Raw genomic sequence first — 14,865 nt, 5'->3', positions numbered from 1 at the left:
GTGCAGTGCAGTCCATCCTCCTCACACACAGAAATCCTCAGCCCCCTGCAGTGAAGTCTATCCTCCTCACACACAGAAATCCTCAGCCCCGTGCAGTGCAGTCTATCCTCCTCACACACAGAAATCCTCAGCCCCGTGCAGTGCAGTCTGTCCTCCTCACACACAGAAATCCTCAGCCCCGTGCAGTGCAGTCTATCCTCCTCACACACAGAAATCCTCAGCCCCGTGCAGTGCAGTCTATCCTCCTCACACACAGAAATCCTCAGCCCCGTGCAGTGCAGTCTGTCCTCCTCACACACAGAAATCCTCAGCCCCCTGCAGTGCAGTCTATCCTCCTCACACACAGAAATCCTCAGCCCCGTGCAGTGCAGTCTGTCCTCCTCACACACAGAAATCCTCAGCCCCCTGCAGTGCAGTCTATCCTCCTCACACACAGAAATCCTCAGCCCCGTGCAGTGCAGTCTATCCTCCTCACACACAGAAATCCTCAGCCCCGTGCAGTGCAGTCTGTCCTCCTCACACACAGAAATCCTCAGCCCCGTGCAGTGCAGTCTATCCTCCTCACACACAGAAATCCTCAGCCCCGTGCAGTGCAGTCTATCCTCCTCACACACAGAAATCCTCAGCCCCGTGCAGTGCAGTCTGTCCTCCTCACACACAGAAATCCTCAGCCCCGTGCAGTGCAGTCTATCCTCCTCACACACAGAAATCCTCAGCCCCGTGCAGTGCAGTCTATCCTCCTCACACACAGAAATCCTCAGCCCCTTGCAGTGCAGTCTGTCCTCCTCACACACAGAAATCCTCAGCCCCCTGCAGTGCAGTCTATCCTCCTCCCACACAGAAATCCTCAGCCCCCTGCAGTGCAGTCTGTCCTCCTCACACACAGAAATCCTCAGCCCCGTGCAGTGCAGTCTATCCTCCTCACACACAGAAATCCTCAGCCCCGTGCAGTGCAGTCTGTCCTCCTCACACACAGAAATCCTCAGCCCCGTGCAGTGCAGTCTGTCCTCCTCACACACAGAAATCCTCAGCCCCGTGCAGTGCAGTCTATCCTCCTCACACACATATCCTCAGCCCCGTGCAGTGCAGTCTGTCCTCCTCACACACAGATATCCTCAGCCCCGTGCAGTGCAGTCTGTCCTCCTCACACATCATTATGGAGGTGAAGGAGCTCTGCACGGACGTCCTCTCTCCCCTTCCCCGCGCAAACTTTCAGCCTCCCCGTGGTAGATGAGGTCCTGGGGAGACAGAGCAGGGGGAGGGGATGGAGCTATGTACGGGGGATGGAGCTGTGTACAGAGCTGTGTGCGGGGGAAGGAGCTGTGTACCGAGCTGTTTGCGGGGGATGGAGCTGTGTGCGGGGGATGGAGCTGTGTATGGAGCTGTGTACCGAGCTGTGTACGGGGGATGGAGCTGTGTAGCGAGCTGTGTGCGGGGGATGGAGCTGTGTATGGAGCTATGTACGGGAAATGGAGCTGTGTACCGAGCTGTGTGCGGGGGATGGAGCTGTGTGCAGGGAAGGAGCTGTGTACCTAGCTGTGTGCGGGGGATGGAGCTGTGTAGCGAGCTGTGTGCGGGGGATGGAGCTTGTACAGAGCTGTATACGTCCTCGCTCTCCCCCCTGCTTCTTGTGTAATGTAAGAGCGGGGGGTGGGAAGTGAGATTCCCAAACCCAAGGGGCGTGGCTTATGTCCTGCAGATGTGCGCTCTCGGCCTCTGCACTCGCTCCTCCCCGCTCTAGCTTCGGAAAACCGCAGGGGGAGTGAAGCAATCCCCCGGCACATTATGGGCATTTGTGACGTAGCGTCGACCAAGATGGCGGCTCCACAGAGAATAATAGGTCGACGCTATGTGCGTTAGGGGACCGGGAGTTGGCCTGCCTTAGGGGACCGGTGGCGGCATAGCGGAGAAACGGGACCAGCCAGGTAATGGATCCCATTTAGAAACGTATATAACTTGTGTTATTATTACATTTGGGCCCTAATTTGCTAGCGCTGCAATTGTCCTTTAAGGACTGAGGGCATACAGGTACAACCGTGGAAATTTCGGTCCCCGCCGCTAGCCGGTTGGGGACCGGACAGATATGCCTGCTGAAATCATTCAGCAGACATCCTGGCACATCGCCGAGGGGGGGGTCCTGAGTCCCCCCATGTCGGCAATTGCCGCAAATCGCCAGTCAATTCAGACCGGCAAGATCTGCAGCAATTCCGGGTCATACTGGTCTCCGGTGACCTGGAAAATAAGGGGATCGGGGCTGTCCAAGACACCCACGATCCCCCTGAAGGGATAGGAGTGAGGTGGCAGGGGCGTCACCCCTCCTTTCCCTGCTTTTGGTCGGTCAGAAGCAACCGACCAATAGCAGATCGGGGGCAGGGGGGTTAAAGTTCAAGCAGTAGTCCGGGCAGAACGAAGGAACTGTCCTGTAACCAGCACGGGAGGTCACTACCATCGGCAATCGGCGGCGGCAGCGGGCGGCGATGACGTGCAGCTGGCTCCCTGGTGCAGACTACGGAAGCCGGTGAGTTGCCTAGCAACATCTGGAGGGCTACAGTTTGGAGACCACTATACAGTTGTGTCTAAACTGTAGCCCTCCAGATGTTGCAAAACTACAACTCCCAGCATGCCCACACAGCTGGTTGCTGTTTGGGCATGCTGGGATTTGTAGTTTTGCAACAGCTGGAGGGCTACAGTTTGGAGATCACCGTGTGGTAGTTTCTAAACCATGGCCGTCTAAATCTTGCAAAACTTCAACTCCCAGCATGCATGAACAGCAAATGGCTGTCTCGCCATGCTGGGAGTTGTAGTTGTGTACCTCCAGCTGTTGTGTAACTACATCTGCCAGCATTCCCTTCGGTGATCAGTACATGCAGAGAGTTCTAGTTTTGCAACAGCTGGAGGCCCACTGGTTGGAAAATACTGAGTTAGGTAACAGAACCTATCTGAAGGTTTTCCAACCAGTGTGCCTCCAGCTGTTGCAAAAGTGCAACTCCCAGAATGCACGGTTTGTCAGTGCATGCTGGGAGTTGTAGTTTTGCAACAGCTGCATGTTTGCCCCCCCACCATGTGAATGTGCAGGGTACATTCACACGGGCGGTTTTATAGTGAGTTTCCTGCTTCAAGTTTGAGCCGTGGCAAATTTTCCGCCGCAGTTCAAACTCCTAGAGGGAAACTCACCGTAAATCCCCGCCTGGGTGAATGTACCCTAAAAACACTACACTACACTAACACAAAATAAAGGTTAGAACACTACATATACACCCCCTTACACGGTCCCCCCCAATAAAAATGAAAAATTTATCGTATGGCAGTGATTCCAAAAAGGAGCCTCCAGCTATTGCAAAACAACAACTCCCAGCATTTCCGGACAGCCACTGACTGTCCAGACATGCTGGGAGTTTAGCAACAGCTGGAGGCACCCTGTTTGGGAATCACTGGTGTAGAATACCCCTATGTCCACCCCTATACAATCACTAATTCAGTCCTCAAATGTGCATGGCGCTCTCTCACTTCGGAGCCCTGTCATATTTCAAGGAAACAGTATAGGGGCACATATGGGGTATTTCCGTACTCGAGAGCAATTGAGTTACACATTTTGGGGGGCTTTTTCTCCTTTTACCCCTTATGAAAAGGAAAAGTTGGGGGCTACACCAGCCTGTTAGTGTGAAAAAAATTATACATTAACCTCCCTGGCGGTATGATTCTGTCTGGAAATTTGTACCAAAAGCGGTACAATTTTTTTAACTGAATTTCACATCTCCCTCCGCCCATTTTCACATCTCCCCTGTCACATTCCCCTCTCCCTTGTCACATCCCCCGTCACATTCTCCCCCCTCCTTGTCACATTCTCCCCCCTCCTTGTCACATTCTTCCCCCCTTGTCACATTCTTCCCCCCTTGTCACATTCTCCCCCTTCATGTTACATTCCCCTCCCCCTTGTCACATCCCCCCCCCCTTCATGTCACATCCCCCCTGTCACATTCCCCCAGTCACATTCCCCCAGTCACATTCCCCCCCTTGTCACATTCCCCCCTTCATGTCACATTCCCCCCTTCATGTCACATCCCCCCTGTCACATTCCCCCTGTCACATTCCCCCTGTCACATTCCCCCAGTCACATTCCCCCTGTCACATTCCCCCAGTCACATTCCCCCAGTCACATTCCCCCAGTCACATTCCCCCAGTCACATTCCCCCAGTCACATTCCCCCAGTCACATTCCCCCCCTTGTCACATTCCCCCCCCTTGTCACATTCCCCCCCTTGTCACATTCCCCCCCCTTGTCACATCCCCCCCCCCGTCACATCCCCCCCCCCCCCGTCACATTCCCCCCCCCCCCCGTCACATTCCCCCCCTTGTCACATTCCCCCCCTTGTCACATTCCCCCCCTTGTCACATCCCCCCCCCCTGTCACATTCCCCCCCTTCATGTCACATTCCCCCAGTCACATTCCCCCAGTCACATTCCCCCCCTTGTCACATTCCCCCCCCTTGTCACATTCCCCCCCCTTGTCACATTCCCCCCCCTTGTCACATCCCCCCCCCCCCCGTCACATCCCCCCCCCCCCCCGTCACATCCCCCCCCCCGTCACATTCCCCCCCCCCCCCGTCACATTCCCCCCCCCCGTCACATTCCCCCCCTTGTCACATTCCCCCCCCTTGTCACATTCCCCCCCTTGTCACATTCCCCCCCCTTGTCACATTCCCCCCTTGTCACATTCCCCCCCCTTGTCACATTCCCCCCCTTGTCACATTCCCCCCCCCCGTCACATTCCCCCCCCCGTCACATCCCCCCCCCTGTCACATTCCCCCCTTCATGTCACATTCCCCCAGTCACATTCCCCCAGTCACATTCCCCCAGTCACATTCCCCCCCCTTGTCACATTCCCCCCCTTGTCACATTCCCCCCCCTTGTCACATCCCCCCCCTTGTCACATCCCCCCCCCCCGTCACATTCCCCCCCCCCCCCGTCACATTCCCCCCCCCCGTCACATTCCCCCCCCCCCGTCACATTCCCCCCCCCTGTCACATTCCCCCCCTTCATGTCACATTCCCCCAGTCACATTCCCCCAGTCACATTCCCCCCCTTGTCACATTCCCCCCCTTGTCACATTCCCCCCCCTTGTCACATTCCCCCCCCCCCGTCACATTCCCCCCCCCGTCACATCCCCCCCCCCTGTCACATTCCCCCCCTTCATGTCACATTCCCCCAGTCACATTCCCCCAGTCACATTCCCCCAGTCACATTCCCCCCCTTGTCACATTCCCCCCCTTGTCACATTCCCCCCCCTTGTCACATTCCCCCCCCTTGTCACATCCCCCCCCCCCGTCACATTCCCCCCCCCCCTTGTCACATCCCCCCCCCCTGTCACATTCCCCCCCCCCTTGTCACATCCCCCCCCCCCCTTGTCACATTCCCCCCCTTTGTCACATTCATCCCCCCTTGTCACCTTGTCCTGCAGCAGTATACACTAGGATTGCCGGGCAGATTTCAAACCTAGTGTATTAGCTGCAGAACAAGTCCTTTCCCCTTCAGCCAATCACAGGCTTTACACCACTGCGGCCTGTGATTGGCTGAAAAGTGAAAGGTCCCTAGAAGATGAATAGTGAAGAGAGGACACCCCCGACCGCACGGAGGGGAACGGCATCTGCAGGGATCGGGATTAGGTAAGCAAAAGTTTTTTTTTTATTTTACTACTTCTTCCTTTTACATTTAGCTCAGTGTTTTTTCTAACAGGGGGCCTCCAGCTGTTGTGAAACTACTACTCCAAGCATGCCCCGGACAGCCTTTGGCTGTTCGGGCATGCTGAGAGTTGTAGTTTTGCAACAGCTGGAGGTCCCCTGGTAGGGAAACACTGACTTTTAGTATTTTTCTTTACCTGCTCTGGCCGGCCCCCGCAACGGGAGCCGACCAGAGCAGATAATCGCATGTTTTTCCCGGGGGCCGCGTCGCTATATCGCATTGCTTTTGCGATATATCGTGCAGCCCCGGCCGGGAACTCTGCAATTCTACCCCGAGCGTGACTCGGGGTTACCGATCCTGGCAGGGAAAATTAACCCCGAGTTCACGCTCGGGAATACTGCTCAGGAGGTTAACATGCTGGTGTTGCCCCATACTTTTTATTTTCACAAGAGGTAAAAGAAGAAAAAAAAAAAGACTCCCAAAATTTGTAACGCAGTACAGAAATGCCCCCATATGTGGGTGTAAAATGCTCTGCGGATGCACAATAAGGCTCAGGAGTGAGAGCGCACTATGTACATTTGAAGCTTAAATTGGTGATTTGCACAGGGGTGGCTGATTTTACAGCGGTTCTGACATAAACCCAAAAAAATAAATACCCACGTGTGACCCTATTTTTTGGAAACTACACCTCTCACGGAACGTAACAAGGGGTATAGTGAGCATTTACACCCCACAGGTGTTTGATTAATTTTTGTTAAAGTTGGATGGGGAAAATGTAAAAAAAATTTTTTTACTAAAATGCTGGTGTTACCCTAAATTTTTCATTTTCACAAGGGAAAATAGAAAAAAGCCCCCCAAAATTTGTAACCCCATTTCTTCTGAGTATGGAAATACCACATATGTGGATGTAAAGTGCTCTGCGGGCGCACTACAATGCTCAGATGAGAAGTAGCGCCATTTTGGCTCTTGGAGAGAAAATTTGTCTGGAATTGAAGGCCATGTGTGTTTACAAAGCTCCCATAGTGCCAGAAACAATGGACCACCACCACATATGACCCCCATTTTGGACACGACACCCCTCATGTAATGTAATAAGGGGTAACAGTGAGTATTTACGCCCCACAGGTGTCTGACAGATTTTTGGAACAGTGGGTCGTGAAAATGAAAAATGTAATTTTTCATTTGCACAGCCCACTGTTCCAAAGATCTGTCTAACGCCAGTGGGGTGTAAATGCTCACTGTACCCCTTATTACATTTTGTGAGGGGTGCAGTTTCCAAAATGGGGGTACATGTGGGGGGGGTCCACTGTTCTGGCACCACAGGGGGGCTTTGTAAATGCCCATGGCCCCCCAACTTCCATTTCAAACAAATTCTCTCTCCAAAAGCCCAATGGCGCTCCTCCTCTTCTGAGCATTGTAGTGCGGCAGCAGAGCACTTGATGTCCACACATGGGGTTACAAATTTTTGAGGGCATTTTCTCCTATTACCTATTACAAATTTTGGGGAAAAAAATGCATTAGTGATTTTTTTTAAAAAATAATTTACACATCCAACTTTAACAAAAAGTCGTCAAACACCTGTGGGGTGTTAAGGCTCACTGTACCCCTTGTTATGTTACTTGAGGGGTATAGTTTCCAAAATAATGTGCCATGTGTTTTTTTTTTCCTGTTCTGGCCCTGTAGGGGTTTCCTAAATATGACATGCCCCAAAAACCATTTCAGAAAAACTCACTCTCCCATTGTCCCTCCTTCCCTTCTGAGCCCTCTACTACTGCACCCGCCAAACACTTGACATACACATATGAGATATTTCCTTACTCGAAAGAAATTGGGTTACAAATTTTAGGGGGGATTTCTCTCCTTTTACCCCCTGTAAAAATTAAAAATTGCTCTGCAGAACATGTCCGTGTAAAAAATTTAGATTTTGAATTTTCACCTTCACTTTGCTGCTATTCCTGTGAAACACCTAAAGGGTTAACACATTTACTGAATGTCATTTTTAATACTTTGAGGGGTGCAGTTTTTTAATGGGGTAATTCATGGGGTATTTTTAATATGAAGACCCTTAAAATCCACTTAAAAAATGAACTGGTCCCTGAAAAATTCCGATTTTGAAAATTTTGTGAAAAATTGGAAAATTGCTGCTGAACTTTGAAGCCCTCTGATGTCTTCCAAAAGTAAAAACCTGTCAATTTTATGATGCAAACATAAAGTAGACATATTGTATATGTGAATCAATATATAATTTATTTGGGATATTCATTTTCCTTACAAGCAGAGAGCTTCAAAGTTAGAAAAATGCTACATTTTCATTAAATTTGGGAATTTTTCACCAAGAAATGATGCAAGTATCGACGAAAATTTAGCACTAACATGAAGTAGAATATGTCACGAAAAAACTATCTCGGAATCAGAATGAAAAGTAAAAGCATCCCAGAGTTATTAATGCTTAAAGTGACAGTGGTCAGATGTGTAAAAAAGGGCTCAGTCCTTAAGGGGTTAAAGGAGTAGTCCAGTGGTGATTCAGTGGTGAGCAACTTATCCCCTATCCTAAGGATAGGGGATAAGTTGCAGATCGCGGGGGTTCGACCGTTGGGGCCCCCTGAGATCTCCTGTATGGAGCCCCGACAGCCGGCGGGAAGGGGGCGTGTCGACCTCCGCACGAGGCGGCAGCCGACACGCCCCCTCAATACAACTCTATGGCAGAGCCGAAGCGCTGCCTTCGGCAATCTCCGGCTCTGCCATAGAGATGTATTGAGGGGGCGTGTCGGCCGCCGCTTCGTGCGGGGGTCGACACCCGCTATCTGGGCTGAGAGCCGGGGCCCCGTACAGAGAGATCGCAGGGGGCCCCAGCGGTCGGACCCCCTGCGATCTCAAACTTATCCCCTATCCTTAGGATAGGGGATAAGTTTTTCACCACTGGACTACCCCTTTAAGCTGCATTCACCTCAGGACATTTCATTTCAACGTAATTCATCATTTTAGTAAAAAAAAAATCGAAATACATTTCCTGTGCATAAAAACAACAGCAGCTTTTCAGGGGTTAATGTGATAAGGATGCGTCACCTGATTAGAAGAGACCATTGCGCTGCGTAGGGAGACAATAACTGCTCATCCTCTGTGGACATCAGCTCTCCCCCTCCACCACATATCCTAAACGGGATGTCCCCATTCAGCTCAGGGGGTTATTGGCGGGGAATGATTCTGGCTGTATGTAAAAGCGGGAACTAGGGCGCACCCCTCCTGATGCACATGGGAGATTCTGGAGCACCCACTAGCATTTATACGTGGGGCAGTGGGAGGCGTGTGAAAGTATATACGTAACGGAGCGGCAGCTGAGGATTAAACCACTTGTAAGGGTGGTGCTGTAGAGTTGGCATGCCGCACCTTCCCCCTGGTAGTGCAGACAGGTAGTCGGGCGCTGTGTCTTTCTCCCCGTATTAGGTGACATTACACATCATACATATATAATCATCATACATATATAATAGTATGAGGCTCCTGTAATAGCACTACAGCTATAGGAGGGGGCGCTCACACCTCCCTGTGTGCTGGGGGAGGGAACAGCCAAAGTCTTTCCTTTCTCCAGCATCATCAGTAACATCAAGGTGGAGGACGACAGCGAGGAGAGGAGGAAGAGCATCCCCGCACACAGGTGTGAGCCCGCAGTGTAGTGTGCAGCCTGACAGCCATATGCTGCCTCTCCATCACCATCATCATCCGCCGCAGTATGGACTGTACAGCTATTATCTGCCGTACATGGGGGCGTATTCATGGTCAGCCACATAGAAGGGGATCCAGCTGTGTAATGTTCTCTCATCACGTGTTCATAATGTCAGATCTGGATATGGGCATCAAGCACTGTGTGCAGTAATAGATACTAATATCACTATCCATACATAGGGGGTATGTGCAGTAATAGATACTGATATTACTATCCATACATAGGGGATATGTGCAGTAATAGATACTGATATTACTATCCATACATAGGGGATATGTGCAGTAATAGATACTAATATTACTATCCATACATAGGGGATATGTGCAGTAATAGATACTAATATTACTATCCATACATAGGGGATATGTGCAGTAATAGACACTGATATTACTATCCATACATAGGGGATATGTGCAGTAATAGATACTGATATTACTATCCATACATAGGGGATATGTGCAGTAATAGACACTGATATTACTATCCATACATAGGGGATATGTGCAGTAATAGACACTGATATTACTATCCATACATAGGGGATATATGCAGTAATAGACACTAATATTACTATCCATACATAGGGGATATGTGCAGTAATAGACACTAATATTACTATCCATACATAGGGGATATGTGCAGTAATAGATACTGATATTACTATCCATACATAGGGGATATGTGCAGTAATAGACACTGATATTACTATCCATACATAGGGGATATGTGCAGTAATAGATACTGATATTACTATCCATACATAGGGGATATGTGCAGTAATAGACACTGATATTACTATCCATACATAGGGAATATGTGCAGTAATAGATACTAATATTACTATCCATACATAGGGGATATGTGCAGTAATAGATACTAATATTACTATCCATACATAGGGGATATGTGCAGTAATAGATACTAATATTACTATCCATACATAGGGGATATGTGCAGTAATAGATACTAATATTACTATTCATACATAGGGGATATGTGCAGTAATAGACACTGATATTACTATCCATACATAGGGGATATGTGCAGTAATAGATACTAATATTACTATCCATACATAGGGGATATGTGCAGTATAGATACTGATATTACTATCCATACATAGGGGATATGTGCAGTAATAGACACTGATATTACTATCCATACATAGGGGATATGTGCAGTAATAGATACTAATATTACTATCCATACATAGGGGATATGTGCAGTAATAGATACTGATATTACTATCCATACATAGGGGATATGTGCAGTAATAGATACTAATATTACTATCCATACATAGGGGATATGTGCAGTAATAGACACTAATATTACTATCCATACATAGGGGATATGTGCAGTAATAGATACTGATATTACTATCCATACATAGGGGATATGTGCAGTAATAGATACTAATATTACTATCCATACATAGGGGATATGTGCAGTAATAGATACTGATATTACTATCCATACATAGGGGATATGTGCAGTATAGATACTAATATTACTATCCATACATAGGGGATATGTGCAGTAATAGATACTAATATTACTATCCATACATAGGGGATATGTGCAGTAATAGATACTAATATCACTATCCATACATAGGGGATATGTGCAGTAATAGATACTAATATTACTATCCATACATAGGGGATATGTGCAGTAATAGACACTGATATTACTATCCATACATAGGGGATATGTGCAGTAATAGATACTAATATTACTATCCATACATAGGGGATATGTGCAGTAATAGACACTGATATTACTATCCATACATAGGGGATATGTGCAGTAATAGATACTAATATTACTATCCATACATAGGGGATATGTGCAGTAATAGATACTGATATTACTATCCATACATAGGGGATATGTGCAGTAATAGATACTAATATTACTATCCATACATAGGGGATATGTGCAGTATAGATACTAATATTACTATCCATACATAGGGGATATGTGCAGTAATAGATACTAATATTACTATCCATACATAGGGGATATGTGCAGTAATAGATACTAATATCACTATCCATACATAGGGGATATGTGCAGTAATAGATACTAATATTACTATCCATACATAGGGGATATGTGCAGTAATAGACACTGATATTACTATCCATACATAGGGGATATGTGCAGTAATAGATACTACTATTACTATCCATACATAGGGGATATGTGCAGTAATAGATACTGATATTACTATCCATACATAGGGGATATGTGCAGTAATAGATACTAATATTACTATCCATACATAGGGGATATGTGCAGTATAGATACTAATATTACTATCCATACATAGGGGATATGTGCAGTAATAGATACTAATATTACTATCCCATACATAGGGGATATGTGCAGTAATAGATACTAATATTACTATCCATACATAGGGGATATGTGCAGTAATAGATACTAATATTACTATCCATACATAGGGGATATGTGCAGTAATAGATACTGATATTACTATCCATACATAGGGGATATGTGCAGTATAGACACTAATATCACTATCCATACATAGGGGATATGTGCAGTATAGACACTAATATCACTATCCATACATAGGGGATATGTGCAGTATAGACACTAATATTACTATCCATACATAGGGGATATGTGCAGTAATAGACACTAATATTACTATCCATACATAGGGGATATGTGCAGTAATAGATACTAATATTACTATCCATACATAGGGGATATGTGCAGTAATAGATACTAATATTACTATCCATACATAGGGGATATGTGCAGTATAGACACTAATATCACTATCCATGCATAGGGGATATGTGCAGTAATAGATACTAATATTACTATCCATACATAGGGGATATGTGCAGTATAGATACTAATATTACTATCCATACATAGGGGATATGTGCAGTATAGACACTAATATCACTATCCATGCATAGGGGATATGTGCAGTAATAGATACTAATATTACTATCCATACATAGGGGATATGTGCAGTATAGATACTAATATTACTATCCATACATAGGGGATATGTGCAGTAATAGACACTGATATTACTATCCATACATAGGGGATATGTGCAGTAATAGATACTGATATTACTATCCATACATAGGGGATATGTGCAGTAATAGATACTGATATTACTATCCATACATAGGGGATATGTGCAGTAATAGATACTAATATTACTATCCATACATAGGGGATATGTGCAGTATAGATACTAATATTACTATCCATACATAGGGGATATGTGCAGTAATAGATACTAATATTACTATCCATACATAGGGGATATGTGCAGTAATAGATACTAATATCACTATCCATACATAGGGGATATGTGCAGTAATAGATACTAATATTACTATCCATACATAGGGGATATGTGCAGTAATAGACACTGATATTACTATCCATACATAGGGGATATGTGCAGTAATAGATACTACTATTACTATCCATACATAGGGGATATGTGCAGTAATAGATACTGATATTACTATCCATACATAGGGGATATGTGCAGTAATAGATACTAATATTACTATCCATACATAGGGGATATGTGCAGTATAGATACTAATATTACTATCCATACATAGGGGATATGTGCAGTAATAGATACTAATATTACTATCCATACATAGGGGATATGTGCAGTAATAGATACTAATATTACTATCCATACATAGGGGATATGTGCAGTAATAGATACTAATATTACTATCCATACATAGGGGATATGTGCAGTAATAGATACTGATATTACTATCCATACATAGGGGATATGTGCAGTATAGACACTGATATCACTATCCATACATAGGGGATATGTGCAGTATAGACACTAATATCACTATCCATACATAGGGGATATGTGCAGTATAGACACTAATATCACTATCCATACATAGGGGATATGTGCAGTATAGACACTGATATCACTATCCATACATAGGGGATATGTGCAGTAATAGACACTAATATCACTATCCATACATAGGGGATATGTGCAGTAATAGATACTAATATCACTATCCATACATAGGGGATATGTGCAGTAATAGATACTGATATTACTATCCATACATAGGGGATATGTGCAGTAATAGATACTAATATCACTATCCATACATAGGGGATATGTGCAGTAATAGATACTAATATCACTATCCATACATAGGGGATATGTGCAGTAATAGATACTAATATTACTATCCATACATAGGGGATATGTGCAGTAATAGACACTAATATTACTATCCATACATAGGGGATATGTGCAGCAATAGATACTAATATTACTATCCATACATAGGGGATATGTGCAGCAATAGATACTAATATTACTATCCATACATAGGGAATATGTGCAGCAATAGATACTAATATTACTATCCATACATAGGGGATATGTGCAGTAATAGATACTGATATTACTATCCATACATAGGGGATATGTGCAGTAATAGATACTGATATCACTATCCATACATAGGGGATATGTGCAGTAATAGATACTGATATTACTATCCATACATAGGGAATATGTGCAGTAATAGATACTGATATTACTATCCATACATAGGGGATATGTGCAGTAATAGATACTAACATTACTCTCCATACATAGGGGATATGTGCAGCAATAGATACTAATATTACTATCCATACATAGGGGATATGTGCAGTAATAGACACTGATATTACTATCCATACATAGGGGATATGTGCAGTAATAGATACTAATATTACTATCCATACATAGGGGATATGTGCAGTAATAGATACTGATATTACTATCCATACATAGGGGATATGTGCAGTAATAGACACTAATATTACTATCCATACATAGGGAATATGTGCAGTAATAGATACTAATATTACTATCCATACATAGGGGATATGTGCAGTAATAGATACTAATATTACTATCCATACATAGGGGATATGTGCAGTAATAGATACTAATATTACTATCCATACATAGGGGATATGTGCAGTAATAGATACTAATATTACTATCCATACATAGGGGATATGTGCAGTAATAGATACTAATATTACTATCCATACATAGGGGGTATGTGCAGTAATAGACACTAATATTACTATCCATACATAGGGGATATGTGCAGTAATAGATACTAATATTACTATCCATACATAGGGGATATGTGCAGTATAGATACTAATATTACTATCCATACATAGGGGATATGTGCAGTAATAGATACTAATATTACTATCCATACATAGGGGATATGTGCAGTAATAGATACTGATATTACTATCCATACATAGGGGATATGTGCAGTATAGACACTAATATCACTATCCATACATAGGGGATATGTGCAGTATAGACACTAATATCACTATCCATACATAGGGGATATGTGCAGTATAGACACTAATATTACTATCCAA

The 14,865-nt window shown here is 45.1% G+C and overlaps 2 protein-coding genes across 2 annotated transcripts in view; one reads left to right on the top strand and one right to left on the bottom strand.

Moving 5' to 3' along the window:
• The window catches only part of LOC130362075 (protein ripply2.1-like), a 73,112-nt gene extending 64,064 nt beyond the window's left edge, over positions 1-9,048 (bottom strand). The window contains exon 1 of the mRNA XM_056565996.1: positions 8,745-9,048. Coding sequence (XP_056421971.1) covers positions 8,745-8,806 — 62 coding nt within the window. The 5' untranslated portion in view covers positions 8,807-9,048. The remainder of the gene's footprint in view (positions 1-8,744) is intronic.
• Positions 9,049-9,195: 147 nt separating this feature from the next.
• The window catches only part of SNAP91 (synaptosome associated protein 91), a 205,162-nt gene continuing 199,492 nt past the window's right edge, over positions 9,196-14,865 (top strand). The window contains exon 1 of the mRNA XM_056565979.1: positions 9,196-9,333. The gene's annotated coding sequence lies outside the window, so the exon portion shown is untranslated. The remainder of the gene's footprint in view (positions 9,334-14,865) is intronic.

The sequence above is a fragment of the Hyla sarda genome, chromosome 3 (genome assembly GCF_029499605.1).
Source record: "Hyla sarda isolate aHylSar1 chromosome 3, aHylSar1.hap1, whole genome shotgun sequence".
Taxonomy (NCBI): domain Eukaryota; kingdom Metazoa; phylum Chordata; class Amphibia; order Anura; family Hylidae; genus Hyla; species Hyla sarda.
This window is presented reverse-complemented; position numbering and strand designations above follow the sequence as displayed.